This window comes from Pristis pectinata, chromosome 9, assembly GCF_009764475.1.
Source record: "Pristis pectinata isolate sPriPec2 chromosome 9, sPriPec2.1.pri, whole genome shotgun sequence".
Lineage (NCBI taxonomy): Eukaryota > Metazoa > Chordata > Chondrichthyes > Rhinopristiformes > Pristidae > Pristis > Pristis pectinata.
This window is the reverse complement of record NC_067413.1, coordinates 864,049-888,987: the sequence shown is the minus strand read 5'-3', so window position 1 is coordinate 888,987 and position 24,939 is coordinate 864,049. Positions and strand designations below refer to the sequence as shown.

The 24,939-nt window shown below is 46.5% G+C and overlaps 1 protein-coding gene across 5 annotated transcripts in view; it reads left to right on the top strand.

Annotated features, from left to right (window-relative positions):
• The window catches only part of agap3 (ArfGAP with GTPase domain, ankyrin repeat and PH domain 3), a 432,488-nt gene that overhangs the window by 223,167 nt on the left and 184,382 nt on the right, over positions 1–24,939 (top strand). For all 5 annotated transcript variants that reach the window (XM_052023939.1, XM_052023938.1, XM_052023940.1 and 2 more), the window contains exon 2: positions 18,932–18,990. In XM_052023939.1, the coding sequence (XP_051879899.1) occupies positions 18,932–18,990 (59 nt within the window). The remainder of the gene's footprint in view (positions 1–18,931; positions 18,991–24,939) is intronic.

Below are 24,939 nucleotides of genomic sequence, written 5' to 3'. Positions count from 1 at the left end.
TATTGATCATTGGGATCTCTTCTGGGGAAGGTACGAGCTGTACAAAAGGAACGGGTTACACCTGAACTGGAGGGGGACCAATATTCTTGTGGGCAGGTTTGCTAGATCTGTTGGGGAGGGTTTCAACTAGTTTGGCAGGGGGATGGGAACCAGAGTGATGGGTCAGAGGTTGGTGCATTTAGTGTACAAGTAGATGCAGAGTGTAGAAAGACTGTGAGGAAGGATAGGCATTTGAAAGGGCAAAATTGCAGTCAGTTGGATGGGCTGAAGTGTGTCTGCTTTAATGTGAGAAGTGTCAGGAACAAGGCTGATGAACTCAGAGCATGGGTAAGTACATGGAACTATGACGTGGTGGCCATTATAGAGACTTGGCTATCACAAGGGTAGGAATGGCTGCTGGATATTCCGGGGTTAAGATATTTCAAAAGGGACAGGGACAGAGGTAAAAGAGGTGGGGAAGTGGCTTTGCTGATCAGGGACAGTATGACAGCTGTAGAAAGGGAGGATGTCCTGGAGGGATCATCTATTGAGTCTGTGTGGGTTGAAGTCAGAAACAGGAAGGGAGCGATCACTCTATTGGGAGTATTCTACAGACCCTCCAATAGCAGCCGAGACACTGAGGAGCAGATCGGGAGGCAGATTTTGGAAAGGTGCAAAAATAACAGGGTTGTTGTCATGGGTGATTTCAACTTCCCTAATATTGATTGGCACCTCCTTAGTGTAAAGGGGTAGATGGGGCAGAGTTTGTTCAGTGTGTCCAGGAAGGACTCCTGACACAGTATGTTGATAGGCTGACTAGAGAAGAGGCCATACTGGTACTAGGCAATGAGCCTGATCAGGTTTCAGATCTCTTGGTGGGAGAGCATTTTGGAGACAGTGACCATATCCTTGGAGAGGGATAGGAGCAGACGATATGGGAAAGTGTTAACTGGGGGAGGGGGAATTATAATGCAATTAGGCAGGAACTTGGGAGCGTAAATTGGGAACAGGTGTTCCTGGGGAAGTGTACAACAGAAATGTGGAGGTTGCATGGGGAGTACTTCCATGGGGTTCTGGATAGGTTTGGCCCATTGAGGCAGGGTAAGGATGGTAGGCCCATTGAGGCAGGGTAAGGATGGTAGAGTGAAGGAACCTTGGTTGACATGAGATGTAGAATATCTTGTCAAGAAGAAGAAAGAAGCTTACCTGAGGTTTAGAAAGCATGGATCAGACAGGGCTCTGGAGAGTTACAAGGTAGCCAGGACGGAGCTTAAGAATGGATTTAGGAGACAGAGAAGGGGGCATAAGTAGGCCCTAGCGAGTAGGATTAAGGAAAATCCCAAGGTGGTTCTACACGTATGTGAAGAATAGGAGGATGACTAGAGTGAGGGCAGGACCGATCAGGGATAAAAGAGGAAACGTGCCTGGAGTCAGAAGAGGTAGGGGAGATCCTTAATGAATACTTTGCTTCGGTGTTCACCAGTGAGAGAGACCTTGACATTTGTGAGGATGGCGTACGACAGACTAATACGCTGGGGCATGTCGATGTGAGGAAAGAGGATGTGCTGGAACTACTGAAAAACATTAAGATAAGTCAGCGGGCCCAGATGGGATATATCCAAGGGTTATTACGGGAAGTGAGGGAAGAGATTGCTGGCGCCTTTGGCGATGATCCCTGCATCGTCACTGGTGACAGGAGTAGTGCCAGATGATTGGAGGGTGGCAAATGTTGTTCCTTTGTTTAAGAAAGGGATAGGGGTAACCCTGGGAATTATAGACCAGTGAGTCTTACTTCAGGGGTGGGCAAATTACTGGAGAAGATTCTTAGAGACAGGATTTACGGGCATTTGGAGAAGTATAAGGCTGATTAGGGACAGTCAGCATGGCTTTGTGAGGGGCAGGTTATGCCTCACGAGCCTGATTGAATTCTTTGAGGATGTGACAAAGCACATTGAATGAAGGGTAGAGCAGTGGATGTGGTGTACGTGGATTTTAGTAAGGCGTTTGATAAGGTTCCTCAAGGAAGGCTCATTCAGAAAGTCAGGAGGCATGGGATCCAGGGCAACTTGGCTGTGTGGATTCAGAATTGGCTCGAACATAGAAGACAGAGGGTGGTGGTAGACAAGAGTGTACTCTGCCAAGAGGTAAGTGACCAGTGTGTTCCACAGGAATCTGTTCTGGGACCCCTGCTCTTTGTGATTCTTATAGATGACTTGGATGAGGACGTGGAAGGGTGGGTTAGTAAGTTTGCAGATGACACGAAGGTTGGTGGTATTGTGGATAGGGTAGAAGGTTGCTGTGTGTTATAACAGGACATTGATAGGATGTAGAGCTGGGCTGAGAAGAGGCAAATGGAGTTCAACCTGGGAAAGTGTGAAGTGATTCACTTTGGAAGATTGAATTTGAAGGCAGAACGCAAGGCTAACAGTGTGGAGGAACAGAGGGATCTGGGGTCCATGTCCCATAGATCCCTCAAGGTTGCCACGCAGGTTGATGGGGTTGTTAAGAAGGTGTATGGAGTGTTGGCCTTCATTAGTTGGAGTATTGAGTTCAAGATCCGCGAGGTAATGTTGCAGTTCTATTAAACTCTGGTTAGACCACACTTGGAGTATTGTGTTCATTTTTGGTTGCCTCATTTTAGGAGGGATGTGGAGGCTTTTGAGAGGGTGCAGAGGAGATTTACTAGGATGCTGCCTGGATGGAGAGCATGTCTTATGAGGATAGGTTGAGTTAGCTGGGGTTTTTCTCTTTGGAGAGAAGGAGGATGAGAGGTGACTTGATAGAGGTGTACAAGATGATTAAGAAGGCATAGATCGAGTGGACAGTCAGAGACTTTTTTCCCAGGGCGACAATGGCTAACATGAGGAGGTATTATTTTAAAGTGATTGGAGGAAGGTATAAGGGGGGATGTCAGGGGTAAGTTTTTTACACAGAGAGTGGTAGGTGCATGGAACGCACTGCTGGCAGAGGTTGTGGAGGCAGATACATTAGGGACGTTTAAGGGACTCTTAGATAGGCACATGAAATGACAGAAAAATGGAGGGCCATGTGGGAGGGAAGAGTTAGATAGATCATGGTGCAGGATTAAATGTCAGCAAAACATCGTGCCGAAGGGCCTGTACTGTGCTGTCATGTTTTATTTTCTAATACCTCCATGTTCTTAATACTTACATGCTCGGACTATCGACCTATCCCTTCCTGAACCCATTATCCTCCATGTCCCTCTCCTTGGTGAATACAGATAAGAATTATTCATTTAGGACCTTGCCCACATCCCTGGCTCCACACATAGATTACCCACTCTCTCCCAGCTACTCTCTTGCTTCTAGCTTACCTATAAAATGACTTTGGATTCTACTTAATCTTTCCTGCCATGGATATTTCATGAGCAACAAACATTCTGCTGGAGCGACTCAGTGGGTTGAGCAGCATCTATTGGGGGAGAGGAATTGTTGGTGTTTCGGGTTGAAACCCTGCACAGAATTATGGTCACTGTTTCCAGAGTGTTTCCCAACTGTTCCAGTATCTGCAGTCTCTTGTGTCTCTACTTCCACCAGCTGCTTGGTTTCATTTCCTAAGATGAGGTCAAGTACAGCCCTTCTCCAACAGGACTATCTACACACTGTCTCAAAAGATTATCTTGGATGCACTGAACAGATTCCCCTCCATCTAAACCCCTTACATGGCAGTCCCAGACAATATTGGTTAATAAAGTTAAATCCTCCATTACTGTAATGCTATTGCATTTGTATCTTTCTGACATCCATTTTTAACCTTTTTCATGTAACATTCTGAAATTTCACCATCCCAGTCCTTGAGTTCTCTGGTTACAATGTTCTTGTGATTATTATTGGTTTATTATTGTCACTTGTACCAAGGTACAGTGAAAAACTTGTCTTACAAACCGATCGTACAGGTCATTCATTACACAGTGCAGTTACATTGGGTTAATACAGAGTGCATTGATGTAGTACAGGTAAAAACAATAACAGTACAGAGTAAAGTGTCACAGCTACAGAGAAAGTGCAGTGCAATAAGCTGCAAGGTCACAACAAGGTAGATCGTGAGGTCAGAGTCCATCTCATTGTATAAGGGAACCGTTCAATAGTCTTATCACAGTGGGGTAGAAGCTGTCCTTGAGTCTGATGGTACGTGCCCTCAGGCTCCTGTATCTTCTACCCGATGGAAGAGGAGAGAGAAGAGAATGTCCCCGGGTGGGTGAGGTCTTTGATTATGCTGGCTGCTACACCAAGACAACGAGAGGTAAAGACAGAGTCCAAGGAGGGGAGGCTGGTGTCCGTGATGTGCTGGGCTGTGTCCACAACTCTCTGCAGCTTCTTGCGGTCTTGGGCAGAGCAGTTACCGTACCAAGCTGTGATACATCCAGATAGGATGCTTCTATGGTGTCATCGTAAAAGTTGGTGAGAGTCAAAGGGGACAAACCAAATTTCTTTAGCTCCTGAGGAAGTAGAGGTTGCTGGTGAGCTTTCTTGGCTGTGGCATCTACGTGATTTGACCAGGACAGGCTGTTGGTGATGTTCACTCCAGGAACTTGAAGCTATTAACCCTCTCGGACCCTCAGCACCATTGATGTAGACAGGTGCATGTACACCGCCCCCTTTCCTGAAGTCAATGACCAGCTCTTTAGTTTTGTTGACATTGAGGGAAAGGTTGTTGTCATGACACCATTCACTAAGCTCTCTATCTCCTTCCTGTACTCCGACTCATCGCTGTTTGAGATACAGCCTACAACGGTGGTATCATCTGCAAACTTGTAGATGGAGTTAGAGCAGACTCTGGCCACACAGTCATGAGTGTATAAGGAGTAGAGTAGAGGGCTGAGGATGCAGCCTTGTGGGGCACCAGTGTTGAGAATAATCATGCCAGAGGTATTGCTGCCTCTCCTCACTGATTGCGGTCTGTTTGTTAGAAAGTCAAGGATCCAGTTACAGAGGGAGGTGTTGAGTCCTAGGTCTCGGAGTTTGGTGACAAGCTTGCTTGGAATTATTGTATTGAAGGCAGAGCTGTAGTCAATAAACAATAGTCTAACGTAGGTGTCCTTTACTGTCCAGATGCTCCAGAGCTGAGTGAAGGGTCAGGGAGATGGCGTCCGCTGTAGACCTGTTTCAGCGATAGGTGAATTGCAATGGGTCCAGGTTGTCTGGTAGGCTGGAGTTGATGCGTGCCATGACCAACTTCTCAAAGCACTTCATGATGGTGGATTACAGATTAAAAATATTCATTTAAAACCTTACCTACAACATCTGGCTCCTTGCACAGATTGCTATTTTAGTCCTTAATGTAACTTGCTCTTTCTTTGGTTACCCTCTTTCCCTTAATATACTTATAGAATGCTGTGGGATCTTGCTTCATCTTGTTTGCCAGAGCTACATTGGCCTCCCTCTTTGCCCTTATGATGTCAGTTTTAAGTAACTCCTACACTTTCTATTTTCCTGACAGACCTCCCCGATTCCAGTTTTCTGCGTTGCTGGGGCTTTGCCGGGTGAATGTAGGAGGCCAATGACAGTGGAGGTCACCCCTGTGAACTTCACAGGGCTGTTCACAATGCTGTCACCCACTCCACCTTTGGTTTTCCCACTGCAGGGGAGACCACACTGTACACGTGGAATGCAATTTACTAAATTGGAATATTGGCAGGTAAATCACTATTTCACCTCCAAAGAATTTTTAGAACCTTGGACAACAGGGAGGGAAGAGGTACAAGGGCAAGAGTTGCATCTCCTGTGGTTCAATGGGTGAGTATTGGTAGAGAAGAGTTGGAGCAGAGTATTGTGGGAGAATGTTGGGAGAGGATAGATGATGGTTTTCTCATGGTGGCATTAACATACATGGATAAAGGTGTGGACAAGGGGAAGCCTATCCCTACTCTGGGGTGCGGTGAGAGCAGAAGTGCAGGAAATATATTTCATTCATCCCTACCGATTTGTACCTCCTCAGATATAGATCTTGTTATTCACTGGTTTCACCAGCCTCCTTCATCCAGCACCACCTGAAACCTGTCTCTCCACAGATGTTTCCAGGGTTTTCTGTTACTGTTTGCTATGACCTTGTTGCCTACCTTGTTTGCAACAATACATATGCCCCTGAGGCACAGGAAATGTGGTCTAATTGTGGCTAAAAAAAAGTTAAGGATTGTATTAAATTAAAGTTCTATGGTTCTAAAGGAAAAAGAGCCAAAATAAGCAACAAATGTGAGAATTGGGGAAATTTCAGAAGACCAAGACATTGATGAGGAGAGGGAAAGTAATTTGTGAGAGTCATCTAATGAGAAATATAAGAAGTCATTTATATATGTATCACAAACAACAGAGGTCCCGCAGAATGCCACTGGTCACGGACCTCCAGCATACCCGCTATGGGCAAGCTAATTCTGAATCCAAACTACCAATTCTCAGCCCCCTACTCTACTCCCTATACCCTTATGACTGCATGGCCAGATTCTGCTCTAACTCCATCGACACATTTGCAGATGATCCCACTGTAGTGGGCCGTATTGTTCTGTAATGTTCTATGTTCTAAATTTAAAAACATATTTTCTGGCTGAGTGCTGCCAGGATCAGTGCTGGGCCTCTGCTGTTCACAACCTATCTCAATGATTTGGATGACGGGATCAAGTGTAATATATCCAGGGTTTCAAACTGAAACATTGACTGTCCATTTCCCCCGTAGATGCTACCTGACCCATTGAGTTCCCCAGCATTTGGTGTGTTGCTGTAATATATCCAAGTTTACTGATAACACAAAGCTCCGGTGACTTGACTTTAGTCCTGAATATGGGTTTTGTGTGGAGATTGCATGTTCTCTCTATGACCACATAGGTTTCCTCTGGAGGTTCCAGTGTTCTACTACACCCCAAAGACTTGTTGGTTGATTAATTAGCTATGGTATGTTACCACTTTGCTTACGTGGCTGGTAGGAGAACGAGTTGATGGGAACAAGGGAGAACAGGTTACAGGGAAAGTGAGTGGCAGAGTGGGATGGTCTGTGATGTGTGTTGTCAGGAAATGTGGAATGAGGTGAGCTGCATGTTTGCATTGTGCATCAGTCCACGTTTGGGAGGGAGTGCAGACCATAGACCAGGCTTGGACACCTGTTATCAGTCTTTACTTTGAGAATGCTCAGTCAGGATCAAGGTGAGTTGAGGCATGTAGCTTTGAGGAAGGAGCCTGGCTCAGTGATGCCTGCACCGATGTGTGAATTGGCTGTGTTTGGTCTTGTCTAATTGTGATTGGGTTAATTTAATTTTATTGAATTCCACTCCAGTTCAGTAGTTGTCGGGTAAACAGAGTATTTCATGAGGTGCTCAGACTGTTGTAGATACTGTTTGAAAAGCAGTAGGGATCGTAAAACCTTTGTCCTCTGTCGGCCTCTCTCTGTCTCATGATGTTTCTCACTGTTTGATCCATTATCCAGTACTGGATGAGGATAACTTTCCTTCAGAAAAATCTATGAAACCTTGAAGATGTTGTCTCTGGTTGTTCCATCCAGTGACTCCATCCTTTTCCTGCCTACTTACACATGCTGAGTCAGACAGCTTACAACCTCAATCCTCCTTCACACCTTTGCCAACTTTAGATTTGGTTATTTCATAATGCCATAAGACACACGAGCAGAATTAGGCCATTCGGCCCATCGAGTCTGCTCCGCCATTCGATCATGGCTGATTTATTTTTCCCTCTCAACCCCATTCTCCTGCCTTCTCCCCCTAACCTTTGACACCCATACTAATCAAGAACCTATCAACCTCTGCTTTAAATACACCCAATGACTTGGTCTCCACATCCCTCTGTGGCAATGAATTCCACAGATTCACCACCCTCTGGCTGAAGAAATTCCTCCTCATTTCTGTTCTAAAGGGATGTCCTTCTATTCTGAGGCTGTGCCGTCTGGTCCTAGACTGTCCCACTACTGGAAACATCCTCTCCACGTCCACTCTGTCCAGGCCTTTCGATATTCGATAGGTTTCAATGAGATCCCCCCTCATCCTTCTAAACTCCAGCGAGTACAGGCCCAGAGACATCAAACGCTTCTCATATGTTAGACTTTTCATTCCCGAGATCATTCTTGTAAACCTCATCTGGACCCTCTCCAATACCAGCACATCCTTCCTTAGATATGGCGCCCAAAACTGCTTACAATACTCCAAATGTGGTCTGACCAACGCCTTATAAAGCCTCAGCATTGCTTTTATATTCTAGTCCTCTTGAAATGAATGCTAACATTGCATTTGCCTTCCTTACTACCAATTCAACCTGCAAGTTATCCTTTAGGGAATCCTGCACTAGGACTCCCAAGTCCCTTTGCACCTCTGATTTCTGAATTTGCTCCCTGTTTAGAAAATAGTCTACGCCTTTATTCCTTCTACCAAAGTGCATGACCGTACACTTCCCTACGCTGTATTCCATCTGCCACTTCTTTGCCCATTCTCTCAATCTGTCCAAGTCCTTCTGCAGACTCCCTGCTTCCTCAGCACTACCTGCCCCTCCACCTATCTTTGTATCATCCGCAAACTTGGCCACAAAGCCAACAATTCATCATCCAGTGCTGTCACTGCCAGCAGATTGCAGCATTCGTAAACTTGAGCTTGTCTAAAGCTCTGCTGTAGTTTCCTGATTCAGAAATCAGGAACTTCTGTTTTTAGAATGTGTTTGTTCAGGTGGACAGTGCTTTCAATTCCCTGTAGAACTGTTTCATTTCCCTTGAGGAATTGTAGAGTTTACAATCCAGGAATGCCTTGTGTTTATATCAACCAACTGGTGGAGAAACCAAGAGTCTCTTCACATGGTAATTGTGGTGGACCTCAGGGCAGTCCATACGCTGTGGTCACACTAACCTCTGCAGGCTGGAGTCATTAGGTTGTCAGTGAGACTCTGTTAAGAAGAGGTATCAACCAAGGCTTCAGCATTGTCCTGACGCTGTCTTCAGTCTTTCCTGCCGTAACACTTCAGTTCGAAAAAATTTCCCACTGGAGTGGAACTAATCTACAGTGGAAATGGTCGTCTCCATTCCAGAACAAAGGTCAGTCCATATTTGAGAATATGCGCACACTAGTTCCAAGTTGTCAAGGACAGAATCAGAATCAGGTTTATTATCACTGAAATATGTCATGAAATTTGTTTTGCATAGCAGTACAGTGCAAAACAAAAAAATTACTAGAAGTTGCAAAAATAAATAAATAGTGGAAAAGAGAACTTGTTCACTGAAGCATACAAAAGGGTGGGCTTCACACTCATCGCCCACAAATCAACAACAGCATATCGGGAGCTATCTCTCAGCAGATATTGATGATGAAACTTAGCTTTGCCTTGAGTGTGCCAGCACAAACTTTGGCTCCCTGAGGGGAGGGGGACTGAAGACGGGCCATAAGATATAGGAGCAGAATTAGACCATTCATCCCATTGAGTCTGCTGCACCATTCAGTCATGGCTGATTTTTTAAAAACTCCATTCTCCTGCCTTCTCCCCATAACCCTTAACCCCCTTACCAATCAAGGTCTCAAACCAGCAGGAAGCTCGCGGTGTACCAGGTGTTTGTGAACCCTGCCCACTTGTATATTTCTGAGACTTGGACTGCCACCAACAGACACAGGTAAGTACTGGAGGGGAACCGTGAACATAAAATCCCCCAAACCCACTGGCAGGTTAAGTGAGTCACTGCCGGTCACCTCTCCCAACCAACAGCCCCAGTATGGACTACAGTCATTTGGCTCCATTGGGCAATCCATGCCCGACACCAGACTCCAGGCAAATGCTCACAATCCACTGAGGAAAAAAATTGCCCCATCCCTGTCTTAAATGGGAAATTTAAGGCCCCAGGGTTTAGATTCTTCCACAAAAGGTAGCACCCTCTCCACATTCACCCCATCAGAACACCTCAGGACCTTGACAGGGTGGATGGGAGTAAATCCTGGAACTCCTCACCGTAGCACTGTGGGAGTATCTATCCGGGCAATTTCTGGAGGTGGAAAAGCAAACGCCAGCTCAGTCAGCAGTGAGCAATAAATGCTAGCCTTGCAGAGGCACACACCCCATCACAAATCTGATTTAAAAGAAGTCACAAAATGTTGTCTTCAGAAATAAGTTCTTTTAATTTGTTATTTTTATTAGCTGCAGGTCCTCCATCCTTGTTGGAGAAGGGAAGAGAAATGTAATGCATGAGCAGCACTTAAGGGCTCTTTGTAAACATGAGTGGGTGAAATGGCCCATATTGTAGCAACATGCAAGCTTACATTTGTGGTAACGCCCCTATGCTGCTGAATCTGAACATGCTCAGCCTGTAACGAACGCTTCCGGGCTCCTTCCAGTTTTACAAACAAGACCACTTTCTGAATCATGCTTCGGAATTGCTGGAGGGCAACAAACTACAATTAAAAGAAATGAAATATCTGATTAAAGGTTGAGCAAATCAGTAGAACTGGAAAGTATTGTGTGAAAGTCTCTTTCATGATGGGTAGAGGGATTTCAACACTTGCCCATTTGTTCAGTCTGTTGCGCTGCCATTAAATCAGACAAATGCCAGAGCAATGAATCGATGGGGTACTGGTGAACTCGCCTCTGTGCTGGGCACTGCTACTGCCGCTTTGCATAGGATCTCCTCATCAGTGGAACACTCAGCTCAGGAATGTACGGCTCTGCATCATGAGCTGCTGAATGCTAATCTATTTTTTTTAGTTCTATCCTTAGAACTTGGAGTGACCACACTGGTGCTTTTGTCACTTATTCAGTATTTCAACAGTGTTGGTACATTTCCATTAAGTTTTAAATGTTACCATGAGTCTTTTAGTGGTGTGTATTTGCTAATGTGAGTGCCTTCTCAAATTTCCAGAATTCCCATTAAAAGATAAGAAATAGGAGTGGGAGTAGGCCATTCGGCCCTCATGCCTGCTGTACCTTTCAGTAAAATCCAGGTAGAGTCATAGAGCACTACAGCACAGAAACAGGCCCTTCAGCCCATCCAGTCCATGCTGACCTGATCTTCCGCCCCGTCCCATCTACCTGCACCCGGACCATATCCCTCCAAACCCCTCCCATCCATGTTCTCCAAACCTCTCTTAAATGTTACAATTGAACCCGCATCCACCACTTCCACTGGCAGCTCGTTCCACGCTCGCACTACCCTTTGAGTGAAGAAGTTTCCCCTCAGATTCCCCTTAAATATTTCACCTTTTACCCTAAACTTATGACGTCTAGTTCTAGTCTCACTCAACCTGAGGGGAAAAAGCCTGCATGCATTCACCCTATCTGTACCCTCATAATTTTGTATACCTCTATAAGATTTCCCCTCATTCTCCTGCACTCCAGGGAATAAAGTCCTAACCTGCTCAACCTTTCCCTGTAATTCGGGTCCTGGCAACATCCATGTAAATTTTCTCTGCACTCTTTCAAGCTTATTGATATCTTTCCTGTAGGTAGGTGACCAGAACTGCCACTGTTTGTAAGGAGTTTGTACGTTCTCCCCATGACTGCGTGGGTTTCCTTCGTGTGCTCCGGTTTCCTCCCACATTCTAAAGACGTACAGGTTAGGAAGTTGTGGGCATGCTATGTTGGCGCCGGAAGCATGGCGACACCTGTGGGCTGTCCCAGAACATTCTACGCAAAGGATGTATTTCACTGTGTTTCTGATGTACATGTGACTAATAAAGAAATCTATCTGATCTAACACTGGGGTGTTGTGGGGTACAGTACTGATGGGGACAGATCTGTCACTATATAAAACTGGGGTACAGTACCAGAGGGGACAGGTCTATTGCTGTATAATGCTGGGGTACAGTACTGGTGGGGATGGGTCTGTCACTGTATAACACTGGGATATGGTACTAGTGGGGATGTGTCTGTCACTGTATAACACTGGGTACAGTACCAGAGGGGAGGTTGTTGCTGTATAAACTGGGGTACAGTACTGTGGGGACGGTCTGTCGCTGTATAACACGGGGACAGTACTAGTGGGGATGGTCTGTGCTGTATAAACACGGGGTACAGTACTGGGGGACGGGACTGTCGCTGTATAACACCGGGTACAGTACGGTGGGGAGGTCTGTCACTGTATAACATGGGGTACAGTACGGTGGGGATGGTTGTTGTGTAACAGGGTATAGTAGTGGGACTGTCTGTCACTGTATAACACCGGAGTTCAGTACGGTGGGGATGGTCTGTCACTGCATAACACTGGGGTACAGTACTGGTGGGGATGGTTTGTCACTGTGTAACATTGGGTACAGTACCGGTGGGACTAGTCTGTCACTGTATAACACTGGGGTACAGTACTGGTGGGGACTGGTCTGTCACTGTATAACACTGGAGTACAGTACTGGTGGGGATGGGTCTGTCACTGCATAACATTGGGGTACAGTACCGGTGGGGACTGGTCTGTCACTGCATAACATTGGGGTACTGTACTCATAGGTAAGAATCTGTCTCTGTATGACACTGGGATACAGTACTGTTGGGCGTCTCACTGTACAGGTCTGTCCCTGTCTGATGTGGGTACTGTAATGATTTAATATAGTTTATAGTACAAAAAATTTGAACAACCATTCTCTTTGAATGAGAGAGTGGCCCCCTGACTGATTCCAGGTAACTGCTGTTTGTTTACCAGTTTAGCTGGGATCACAAAGCTGGCAACATGCAGCAACAAGTTTTGTTACTGGCCGATCCCTGTCTGTGATGCACAGGCTTCAATCATCAGTGTGAGTCGGATTAACCGAGGGAACTGAGGTTTGCAGTGCTCCAACTCACTGAAGGCAAAACTTCTGCATCTTTCAGACAAGTACATTGGTGACATAATGTGCTGTTTAAAGCACTGAAGACTTGGAAAACCTTTCACCGTAATTGAAGTCCCTGGCTGCAGTCCTGGAATGTCCCGGCTGTGAAACAGGACTCCCACAGCCAGTGTTTTGTATTAATTGCAACACTGATTGTTTTACGTTGAAGACTCGGGGTTCTGCCTGGGGCTGATGCTAGCACTGTTGCCTCATCAATGGATAAATCTGAAATCAAAACATTAAGGCTTGTGATATGCAAATGATTACAGCCACAGAGCTGCTCACATCAGGTGTGGCCATGAAGACGGATGGTCTGGATGCTCCTGTGCACAATATTGGTTTCCTATCCCGAGTGCGAACTTGGATTGATCTGTTTCTTACTGAGTGGTTCTGAAACCATGTTGTGCTGAGACCCTACCAGTTGCTTCAAGACAACTGCTTTTCATTCGGTGCAAATAAAAGGTGCCTTACCACAGCTCACTGACACATACCCACTGAAGAACTTGTCATTCACATTGCTCCAATTATGTGCTTTTGGGTTGTGTCTTTAGTCTGCATCCTTGAAGTTTAAGTCCTACCTCAGCTATAACTGGTGTGGTGGTTCCATTTTGCTTGCCACCCATTACAGTTCCCCTGCCGTTTCACAGAATATTGGAGCCCCTCAGTATCTGCTGTGGCAGTATTCAGGTTTTGCTACTGATCCAATAATCCAGCTAGACTAATAATTCAAGAGCAGGAGGTATAATGTGCCATCTGACTTTGTAAATTTTAATCTAATAAATCTAGGTAAGTAAAGATGTGCTCTTAAGTTACCTTGGAGACACGAGAGAGACTGCAGATACTGGAGATCTGGAGCAACACACACAAAATGCTGGAAGAATTCGGCAGCAACTGTGCTAAATGTTACACCTGCCCTGACACCTCCTGTCCCTACACCTCCTGCCCCAACACCTCCTGCCCCAACACCTTCTCCCTCACCACCACTCAGGGCCCTAAACAGTCCTTCCAGGTGAGGCAGCGCTTCAGCTGTGAATCTACCAGTGTCATTTATTGCATTTGGTGCTCCCGGTGTGGCCTCCTGTACATCGTTGAGACCGACGCAGACTGGGGGACCGCTTCGTTTGAGTACCTTCCACTGTAACAGCCAGGATCTCCCCATCCCAATCCCACACTGACGTGTCTGTCCACAGCCTCCTCTACTGCCATGTTGAGGCTAAATGCAGATTAGAGGAGCAACACCTCATATTCCATCTTGGTGGTCTCCAACCTGACGGCATCAACATTGGTTTCTCTAGCTTCCGGTAACCCCCCCCCCCCTTTCCTTTATCTCTCTGGCCCCTTCACACCCTTTTCTTTCCCCTCCCCCCCCCCTCACAACCTGCCCATTATCCACACCCCTTCCCCCCCTCTGGTTGCCCCTCTCCCTTCCCCCCCCCTTCCCCCCTCTCCCTTCCCCCTTCTGGCTTCTGCTTTTTTTCTTTCCAGTCCTGATGAAGCATCTCAGCCCGAAATGTGGACTGTTCATTTCCCTCCATGGATGCTGCCTGACCTGAGTTCCTCCAGCATTTTGTGTGTGTTGCTCCTTGTTACCTTGAAGCTGTAACTACCTCAGCTAGTTACTAATGTCCTTTTAAAGCAGGAAACCTTCCTCTTTTTACTTGGTCTGTGAATCTGTCATACAGCAATGTTGCCAGTGCCTTGAATTATTTTGTCTTCCACATGTGGTTGTGTTGGAGGTTTAGTTGAATTGTTCCTGATACTTTAGGTGCAAGGACTACAATTTATGGGACTGCAGAACAAAGAGCCAAACACCAGTAAAACACATCCTCAGTCCTGCTTTCTCGGCTGTTCCTGGACTTTGGATCAGATTCCATTTGGAAGGGCGTTGATGAGCTCTGAATCATGCATTGGAGATAGCTGACTGAACTGGTCCCAAGCTGCACCACTCTGCTCCGCTCCAGTGCTGTTGCAGTAAGAGGTGTTGTGTGCAGGACAGTGAGAGATTAAAAGCAGAAAGCTCACTGCTGGAAATCCAAGCACATGTAGATGATGCTGGGTCAGCCAGCATGGAGAACAACAAAGGGTCTTGAAACTTTAGCGTATCTCTCCACTCCATTTGACACAGCTTCTGCTGTCAGATCCATTTCAATGCTCTGCTTTCTCCAAACCCCAGTTTTTAAGATTTCTTCTCAGGGTCAGTCATTATTGGCACGGTCCCATTTAGCAACATTGGAGAACCTGAAGGAAGCCTTTCAGTGGATCACAGCAGATCTGTACGTTTATCTCTCCTGGTTCACAACTCCATCGACCCCTGCCTAACATAAATCAGTCAGTTTGGTTGTTAAAAATCTGACCCAGAATCAGTTTCTTTGGAGGAGAGAGATCCAGGTTTGCACTCTCTCAGTATGTGGCAGGGTTCCCTGGGAAGATCTCCGTACTGCCTGCCTTTTATTGTCCATTTCTACTTTCCCTGAGAGGGTGGTACTGGACCCATGCTGGAAACAAAGTCCATGTAACTCCTCCATGACAGTGTTTATTGGAGAGATGTTGCATTCCAAATGGATGCCAACATTGAACACACCCGTGCTTGGACCCTGAGCTGAGCTGAAGCTGAGGACCGAGCTGGGACAGCACTATTGGGAGACAAGAGAATTCATGTTGCAGCCTCGGATTTCATTAGAATTGCCTCTCCACCTACCACCACCACCGCCACCAATTTCCCTGCACTGGAAGGCAGGTGAATAAGTGTGCTTTGCATTATTCTTAAATTTTAATGTGGTATTTTGTTATAAACCCTGTAAAACACTTGAGCTAGCTTGGGAATTAGTGGTTCACGGGTTCAATCCGACAGGCCTCTCCACTCCAGAGCTTTGCACTTGCAGGTGGCACAGTCATTTCTTTCATTCAAAACAAACACCTCCAGGGGTACCTGAATAATCGACACCCATTGTCTCATCGGTGCTTATATGGGGCGTTCTGCCTGAAGGCAGCTGCTCGCTTCTCTAAGAACAGTGGTAGAACTTTATACCTCCTTTCGAAAGAGAGGAGTTTGCTGTGACTGCTTACCTCGAAGTCAGCAGGTAACCCCTGACCTCCTAGTCTTGGGAGGAAAGCTATTGATTGTTGTTGTTACCTGGGGAATGGTAGGGTGACGAAACCACGGTTGACAAGAGATGTGGAATTTTTGGTGAAGAGGAAGAAGGAAGCTTACTTAAGGTTTAGGAAGCAAGGATCAGACAGGGCTCTCAAGAGTTACAAGGTAGCCAGGGAGCTTTATGAGAGCTAGAAGGGGGTATGAGAAGGCCTTGGCGAGTAGGATTAAGGAAAACCCCAAAGCGTTCCACATATATATGAAGAATAGGAGGATGACTAGAGTGAGAGTACGACTGATTAGGGATAGAGGAGGAAACGTGTGCCTGGGGTCAGGGGAGGTCCTTAATGAATACTTTGCTTCAGTATTCACCAGAGAGAGAGACCTTGATGTTTGTGAGGACAGTGTACAACAGGCTGATAAGATAGAACATGTCGATGTTAAGAAGAACTTTTGAAAGACATTAGGAAAGATAAGCTCCCGGGGCCGGATGCTATGGGAAGCGAGGGAAGAGATTTCTGAGCCCTTGGTGATGACCTTTGCGTCCTCACTGGCTGCAGGAGTAGTACCAGATGACTGGAGGGTGGCAAATGTTATTCCTTTGTTCAAGCATGTGCTATCAGGAGAGGCTGGACAAACTTGGGCTCTTTTCTCTGGAGCGGCGGAGGCTGAGGGGTGATCTGTTGGAAGTGTATAAAATTATGAGGGGCATAGATAGGGTGGACAAGCAATATCTTTTTCCCATTATTGAGTGATCCAATACCAGAGGGCACGCATTTAAGGTGAGGGGTATGTTTTTTTACTGAGAGTGGTGGATGCCTGGAATGCGTTGCCTGATTGGGTGGTGGAGACAAATTCATTGGGGGCTTTTAGAGGGGCTTGGATGGGCACATGAATGAGAGGAAAATAGGGGGATATGGGAACATTCTGTAGGTAGGAGGGAATAGCTATGTTGGCACAACATTGTGGGCCGAAGGGCCTGTTCTGTGCTGTACTGTTCTATGTTCTAAGAAAGGGAGTAGGGATAACGCTGGGAATTATAGACAAGTGAGTCTTACTTCAGTGACGGGCAAATTATTGGAAAAGATTCTTAGGGACAGGATTTATGAGCATTGGAGAAGCATAGGCTGATTAGGGACAGTCAGCATGGTTTTGTGAGGGCAGGTCATTCCTCAAAAGCCTGATTGAATTCTTTGAGGATGTGACAAAACATTGAGGATGAGGGTAGAGCAGTGGATGTGGTGTATATGGACTTGAGTAAGGCATTTGATAAGGTTCCCCATGATAGGCTCATTCAAAATGTTGGGAGGCATGGGATCCAGGGAAGCTTGTCTGTGTGGATTTGGAATTGGCTTGCCCATAGAAGGCAGAGGGTGGTTGCAGATGGAGCGTATTCTGCCTTGAGGTCGGTGACCAGTGGTGTTCCACAGGGATCTGTTCTGGGACTCCTGCTCTTTGTGATTTTTATAAGTGACTTGGCTGAGGATGTGGAAGGGTGGGTTAGTAAGTTTGCTGATGATACAAAGGTTGGTGGTGTTGTGGATAGTATAGAAGGTTGTCGAGGGTTACAACAGGACATTGATAGGATGCAGCGTTGGGCTGAGAAGTGGCAGATGGAGTTCAACCTGGAAAAGTGTTTTGGAAAGTGGAATTTGAAGGCAGAATACAGGGTTAATGAGAGGATTCTTAGCAGTGTGGAAGAACACAGGGATCAAGGGGTCCAAGTCCAAAGTTGCAGCAAGTCGATAGGGTTGTTAAAAAGGCGTATGGTGTGTTGGCCATCATTAGTTAGGGTATTGAGTTCAAGAGCTGTGAGGTGATGATGTAGCTTTATAGAACTCTGGTTAGACCACGCTTGGAGTACTGTGTTCAGTTCTGGTCGCCTCATTATAGGAAGGATGTGGAAACTTTAGAGAGGGTGCAGAGGAGATTTCCCAGGACGCTGCATGTCTTATGAGGATAAGTTGAGTGAGCTGGAGTTTTCTCTTTGGAGAGGAGGATGAGAGGTGACTTGATAGAGGTGTACAAGATGATAAGAGGCATAGATCGAGTGGACAGTCAGAGACTTTTTTCCAGGGCAAAAATGGTTAACACGAGGGGATATAATTTTAAGGTGAAGGAGGAAGGTATAAGGGGGATGTCAGAGGGAATTTTTTTTTACACCGAGTGGTGGGTGTGTGGAACGCACTGCCGGCAGAGGTTGTGGGGGCAGATATGTTAGGGACATTTACGAGACTCTTAGATAGACACATGGATGGTAGAGAAATGGGGAGGCTATGTGGGAGGGAAGGGTTAGATAGATCTTAGAGCAGGATAAAATGTTGGCACAACATTGTGGGCTGAAGGGCCTGTACTGTGCTGTAATGTTCTATGTTCTATTTAGAAAAAAACATTTGGATAAGTACATGGATAGGAAAGGTTTACAGGGATGTGGGCAAATGGGACTATCTGAGGTGGGCAGCTTGGTTGGCATGGACCAGTTGGGCTGAAGGGCCTGTTTATCACTTTATCTTTAGTTATGGGAGGGATTGGATCGGCTGGGTTTGTTTACCCTGGAGCGCCGGAGGCTGAGGGCTGACCTGGTGGGGGTATATATAAAATTATAAGAGGCTTAGATTGGATAGATAGTTAGAATCTTTCTTCCATGGTAGGGGTATCAAAAACAGGAGGTTTCAAGGGACAGTTGTTTACCCAGACAGTCTGGAACTTGCTGCTGGAGGAGGTGCTGGAATCAGATACAATCACTATGTTTAAGAGGCATTTAGGCAGCCACTTTGAATAGGCAAGGCAGGGAAGGATGTGATCCTAATGAGGCAAATGGGCAAGTAGGTCAGCCTGAACGTGATGGGCCAGGGGTGGTTTCTGTGCTCTACCACTCTGTCACTGTTTCATTGGGCGGAAAGCATTTCTGAGCTTCTGTGAAAGGGACATGAACACGGGTGTGCAGATTGGAGGTTTTCTTCACAGGGAACCTACTGATTGTGAAGCACTTTTGTTAAAGTCACTAAGCTTACAGTTGCAGAGTATGTGGTGCAGCTGTGGAGAGAACTGAACATTAATGCGGCCTGTGTTTGTTACAGATTCGTTTGTGAACAGTCAGGAGTGGACACTGAGCCGGTCTGTCCCAGAGTTGAAAGTGGTGAGTAACCAGTTTGTGTGTGTCTGCCTTCTGCACTCCAACACCTTCCATTTGACAAGTTCATCAATGCACTCCCCAGGGCCAGAGGTGCATTCTGGCCACATGAGCTGCTGAGCCCCTGCTCAGGGTATGCTGTACGTCAGTGTGAGTGCAGAATGCCCCTCTAGCTTACTGAGTCCATGCAGTGTCCTGGACAGCATCAAACTTCTTCAGGTTTGGCAAATGGAGAGTTTTTCATCACTCTCAGGACATACCTTGGGGGCAATGCAAAGGGCTGGGGCAGGAGTCACTCACTGCAGAATGGCCACCTTGTGACTTGCCTCTCCTGCCGGGTTTTGTGCAGCTGGTCCATTAAGTTGCTAATCGCTGGTGATCTCGGGGATGTTGATGATGGGGGATTTGGGGATATATATATATTATTAGCCACATGTACATCAAAACACACAGTGAAATACATCTTTGTGTGTAGTGATTTGGGGGGGCAGCCCGCAAGTGTCGCCACGCTTCCAGCACCAACATAGCATGCCCACAACTTCCTAACCTGTATGTCTTTGGAATGTGGGAGGAAACCGGAGCACCCGGAGGAAACCCACACAGACACGGAGAGAACATACAAACTCCTGACAGACAGTGGCCGGATTTGAACCCGGGTTGCTGGCGCTGTAAAGCGTTACGCTAACCACTACACTACCGTGTAGCGTGTAGTGGATGGTTGTGCTGTTGAATACTGAAGGTGACCTGATGCCACTGTGGTGTAAATTACCAGCCCGGCCTGAACATTGTCCAGGTGTTGCTGCATGCAGGCGTGCACTGCTTCATTTGCTGAGGAGGTGCCAATGAAATTGGACATTGGGCACTCCCACCCACCCTGGACATTCTCTCTTCCCCCCTCTCCCATCGGGCAGAAGATACAGAAGTCTGAAAGCACGTACCACCAGGCTCAAGGACAGCTTCTATCCCACTGTTATAAGACTATTGAACGGTCCCCTAGTACGATAAGATGCACTCTTGACCTCACAATCTACCTTGTCATGGCCCTTGCACCTTATTGTCTGCCTGCACTGCACTTTCTCTGTAACTGTAACACCTTATTCTGCATTCTGTTATTGTTTTCCCTTGTACTGCCTCAATGTACTGATATGGTGAAATGATCTGTATGGATGGCGTGCAAACAAAGTTTTTCACTGTACCTCGGTATATGTGACAATAATCAACCAATTACCAATTTAGTTTACCATCAATCAACATTCCCACTTCTGGCACTGATGAGTACAATGCTTTGGACAATACCCAAAGCAATGTCTTGGGATTGAGATGAACCCATCTTTCATCTTTTATGTGAGGTACAGGAATATGTCAGGAAAATGGTCCTGTGGGAGATCAGCCAGCCAGGGAGATCACCTGATGACCGATGGAGCAGGATGGGAGTGCCTGATGGAGACTTGTACTCCTAATTCTTATAGAACACAGAACATTCCAGCATAGTACAGGCCCTTCGGCCCACGATGTTGTGCCGAGTGATATAAACCTTACCACATTCAATCTATCCCCATTTGCAATCCTCTGGTACCACTCCTGTGGCCAGGGAGGACGCAAAGATCATCGTTAATGCTCCAGCAATCTCTTCCCTCACTTCCCATCGGAACCTGGGTTAAATCCTATCTGACCCCGGGGACTTATCTATCCTAGTGCTATTTAGTAGCTCCAACACTGCTTCCTTCTTAACTTCAACAAGCTCCAACACATTTGCCTGTTCGACGCTAACCTCTTCTTCATCTAAGTTCCTCTCCTCGGTGAACACTGAAGCAAAGTATTCATTCAGGACTTCCCCTACCTCCTTCGCCTCCAGACACATTTTTCCTCCCTCATCCCTGAGCGGTCTTACCCTCACCCTAGTTATCCTCCTCTTCCTCACATATATGTAGAATGCCTTAGGGTTTTCCTTAACCCTACTCGCCAAGGCTTTCTCATTCCCCCTTCTAGCTCTCCTAAGTCCCTTCTTAAGCTCCTTTCTGACTACCTTATAACTTTCAAGAGCCCTGTCTGATTTTTGCTTCCTTTACCTTAAATATGCTTCCTCCTTCCTCTTGACTAAACCTTCCACCTCTCTTGTTAAACATGGTTCCTTCATCTACCATCCTTGTCTCAGTGGGACAAACCAGGACCCCATGTAAGTGGTTCCTAAACAACCTCCACATTTCTGTGGTGCATTTACCAGAGAACGTCTGTTCTTAATTTACGCTCCCAAGTTCCTGCCTAATACCGTCGTAATTTGCCCTCCCCCAATTAAATACTTTGCCATAATGTCTACTCCTATCCTTGTCCATGGCTATGCTAAAGGTCAGGGAGTTGTGGTCACTATCCCCGAAATGCTTGCCCACTGAGAGGTCTGTCCCCTGACCAGCTTCATTGCCTAGTACTAGATCCAGAATAGCCTCTCCTCTAGTCGGCCTGTCCACATTCTGTGTCAGGAATCCTTCCTGTACACACCTAACAAACTCTGCCCCATCTAAACCTTTTGCACTAAGGAGGTGCCAGTCAATATTAGGAAAGTTGTCTCCCATGACAACAACCCCGTTATTTTTACACTTTTCCAAAATCTGTCTACTTATCTGCTCCTCAGTGTCCCGGTGGCTATTGGCGGGGGTGGGGGGGGGGCGGTGGTCTGTAGAATACTCCCAATAGAATGATCACCCCCTTCCCGTTTCTGGCTTCCACCCTGCACGACGTCCTCCCTTTCTGCAGCTGTGATACTATCCCTAATTAGCAATGCCACCATCTCCCCACCTCCCTCCCTATCTCTTTTGAAACATCTAAACCCCGGAACCTCAAGCAGCCAGTCCTGCCCTTGCAACAGCCAAGTCTCTGTAATGGCCACAACATTGTAATTCCATGTACTGATCCGTGCTCTGAGTTCATCACCTTTATTCTTAACACTTCTCGCATTAAAGTAAATGTTCTCATGTATGACTCCGGCGTGTGGCCACTCTTTCTCATGATTCCCATTGATATCATTTTTACCAGGGTCCATGATGTAACAGTTAGTCAGATGCTGCCTTGATGCTACCATGGGGCAGTCTCATCTCTCTCCTGCAATTCATTTCTAGCTCCTTGTTTAGAGCAGGGCATTTGAGTTCCTGGCCCATAGTTTCTGTACTGACTTTTATTAGCTCCTGTCTCTGCTGTTCTGATCAAAAGAAGATAAAAACATAAGAAATAGAACATCGAACAGTACAGGACAGGAACAGTCCCTTTGGCCCACTGTGTCTACACTGACCATGTTGCCAATTTAAACTAACCCCATTTGCCTGCACATGATCCATATCCTTCTGTTCCTTCTGTCTATCGAAATGCCTCTTAAGCATTGCAGTCATATCTGCTTCCACCTCCTCCCCTCACAGCACATTCCAGGCACCTACTCCTCTCTGTGCAAAAAAACCTGCCTCGCACATCTCCTTTAAACTTTCCCTCTCTCACCTTAAACCCATGCCCTCTCGTATTTGACATTTCCACCCTGGGAAGTAGACTCATCCACCCTGTCTGTGCCTCTCATAAGTTTATATCTGTCAGGTCTCCCCTCAGCCTCCAACACTCCAGCCAAAATAATCCAAATTTGTCTAACCTCTCCGTATGGCTAATACTCTCCAATCCAGGCAATATCCTGGTAAAAACCTCTTCTTCATCCTCTCCAAAGCCTCCACATCCTTCCTGTAATGTGGTGACGAGAACTGCACACAGTGCTGCAAATGTGACCCAACTAAAGTTTTATACAGCTGTAACATGACTTTCTGACTCTTGTCCTAACACCCTGACCGATGAAGGCAAGCATTGTACGCCGCCTACACCACCCTCTCCACTTGTGTTGCCACTTTCAGAAAGTACGGACTTGCACCCTGAGATCCCTCTGTATGTCAGTGCTCCCAAGGTTCTGCAGGAGTGACAGCGGGTCATTCAGCCCATGGAGTTTGCTCTGTCATGGCCTGTCTCCCACTTCAACATTTTCTTGCCTGTCCCCAGATCTCTTGAATCAGCAAATATGCCAACAGGGAATGCCTTGCTGATCTCCTCTCCTGCTCCCTATTTCCATCGTCCTTCTCTTGAGCTGTCCCAACCGTTGGTAAATTGGTTTATTATTGTCACACATACAGAGGTACAGTGAAAAACTGTGTTTTGCATACTATTCATACAGATCATTTCATCACATCCGTACATCAAGGTAGTACAAGGAAAAACAATAACAGAATAAAGTTACAGAGAAAGTGCAGTGCAGGCAGACAAGGAGCAAGGCCATAACGAGGTAGATTGTGAGGTCAAAATTCCTTCTTAGCGTATGAGGTCCATTCAATAGTCTTAAGGACAGCTTCTACCCCGCCGTCATGAGCCTGGTGATACATGCTTTCAGGCTTTTGTATCTTCTGCCGATAGGAGGAGGGAGAGACTGCCTAGGGCGCAAGGAGTCTTTGATTATATCAGCTGCTTTACTGAGGCAGTGAGAAGTATAGACAGAGTCCATGGAGGGGAGGCTGGTTTCCGTGATGTGCTGAGCCGTGTCCACAACTCTCTGTGGTTTCCTGCGGTACAGTTACCAGCCTTTTCCTAAAGAATTGTATGTAGTTTATTCCTGTTCTCTGGTGAGCAGGAAGACGCTAGTGTGGCAGGTGTGTGGCATGTTCATCAGCCAAAGCATTGAGAAGAAGGGTTGGGATGTCATGCTAAGATTGTACAAAACGTTGGTAAGGCTGCACTTGGAGCACTGTGTGCAGTTCTGGTCGACACACTGTAGGAAGGGTGTGATTCAGCTGGAGAGGCTGCAGACAAGATTCACGGGGATGTTGCCGGGACTGGAGGGCTGGAGTTATGAGGAGAGGCTGGACAGGCTGGGACTGTTCTCTGGAGTGAAGGAGGCTGACGGGTGACATGTAAAATTATAAGATGTATAGCAGAGATATCCAGAGTTTGTCTCCCAGGGTAGGATGTGTAAAACTAGAGGGCATAGGTGAAAGGTGAGACAGAGGAGGTTTAAAGGGACCTTTGGGGTAGATTTTTCACACATAGAGTAGTTGGCATTTGGAATGTTGAGGTGGGAGACAGGACCAGTAACAACATTTCAGAGGCATCTGGACAGGTGCTTGAATAAGCCGGGCACAGAGGGAGATGGAGTTAATGCAGGCAGGTGGGATTGGTATAGATAGGCATGATGGTTGGCATAGACAGTGTGGGCCGAAGGACCTGTTTCTATGCTGTGCAACTGGATGACTCCAGTTGAATTGTGATGGTGTAAACCTGCAGAGTGCCTGGGATCCATGGGCCTGTGTCTGTCACTTTGCCCCTGGTGACAGCGCTGTGTTCTGGCACAGATTCTCTCGGTTGGTTGCTGAGAACTATCAAGAGCCAGTTATTCACTTAATGAAGAGCTGCATCTGTTGTTGATTTAGGCCTGTTCTCTGCATTTAGTGTCTATGCTGACATGAAGCAAAGTGCATATCCACAGGTCGAAAACAGCCCGAGTGCCCAGAACAGCAGAGTCAGCCCTTTGAAAAACACTTCAAGGCTGTTACATAACCACTAATCAGACATAACTTAGTGCTCCACACACAATGAGTTATTGTGATTTAAGTATTGACGTTGTTGTGTTATAGAATTAATCAAACAAAGAGTGAGAGAAACGCATATCCTAGGTACTGCATCTGAGAGTGGGATTGGTGGGGGTTCTGGGATTTGTACTGAAATGTGGACACTGTAGGCAAGGTACCAAAGATGGACAGAGGCAGGACTGGGCATTGCAAGCAGAGAGAGGACATTGTACCCCAGAGAACCTTTGTCCACCGTCCCCAGTCAGTGGGATGAAGTCCGGGACAAGTCCCTGTTCCTCCTGTGTCTTGCTGAGCCCTTTAGTTGCACCCTGGTTTGGATGTCAGCTTGACTTGAACTGTGAGCTTTTTATCGCCT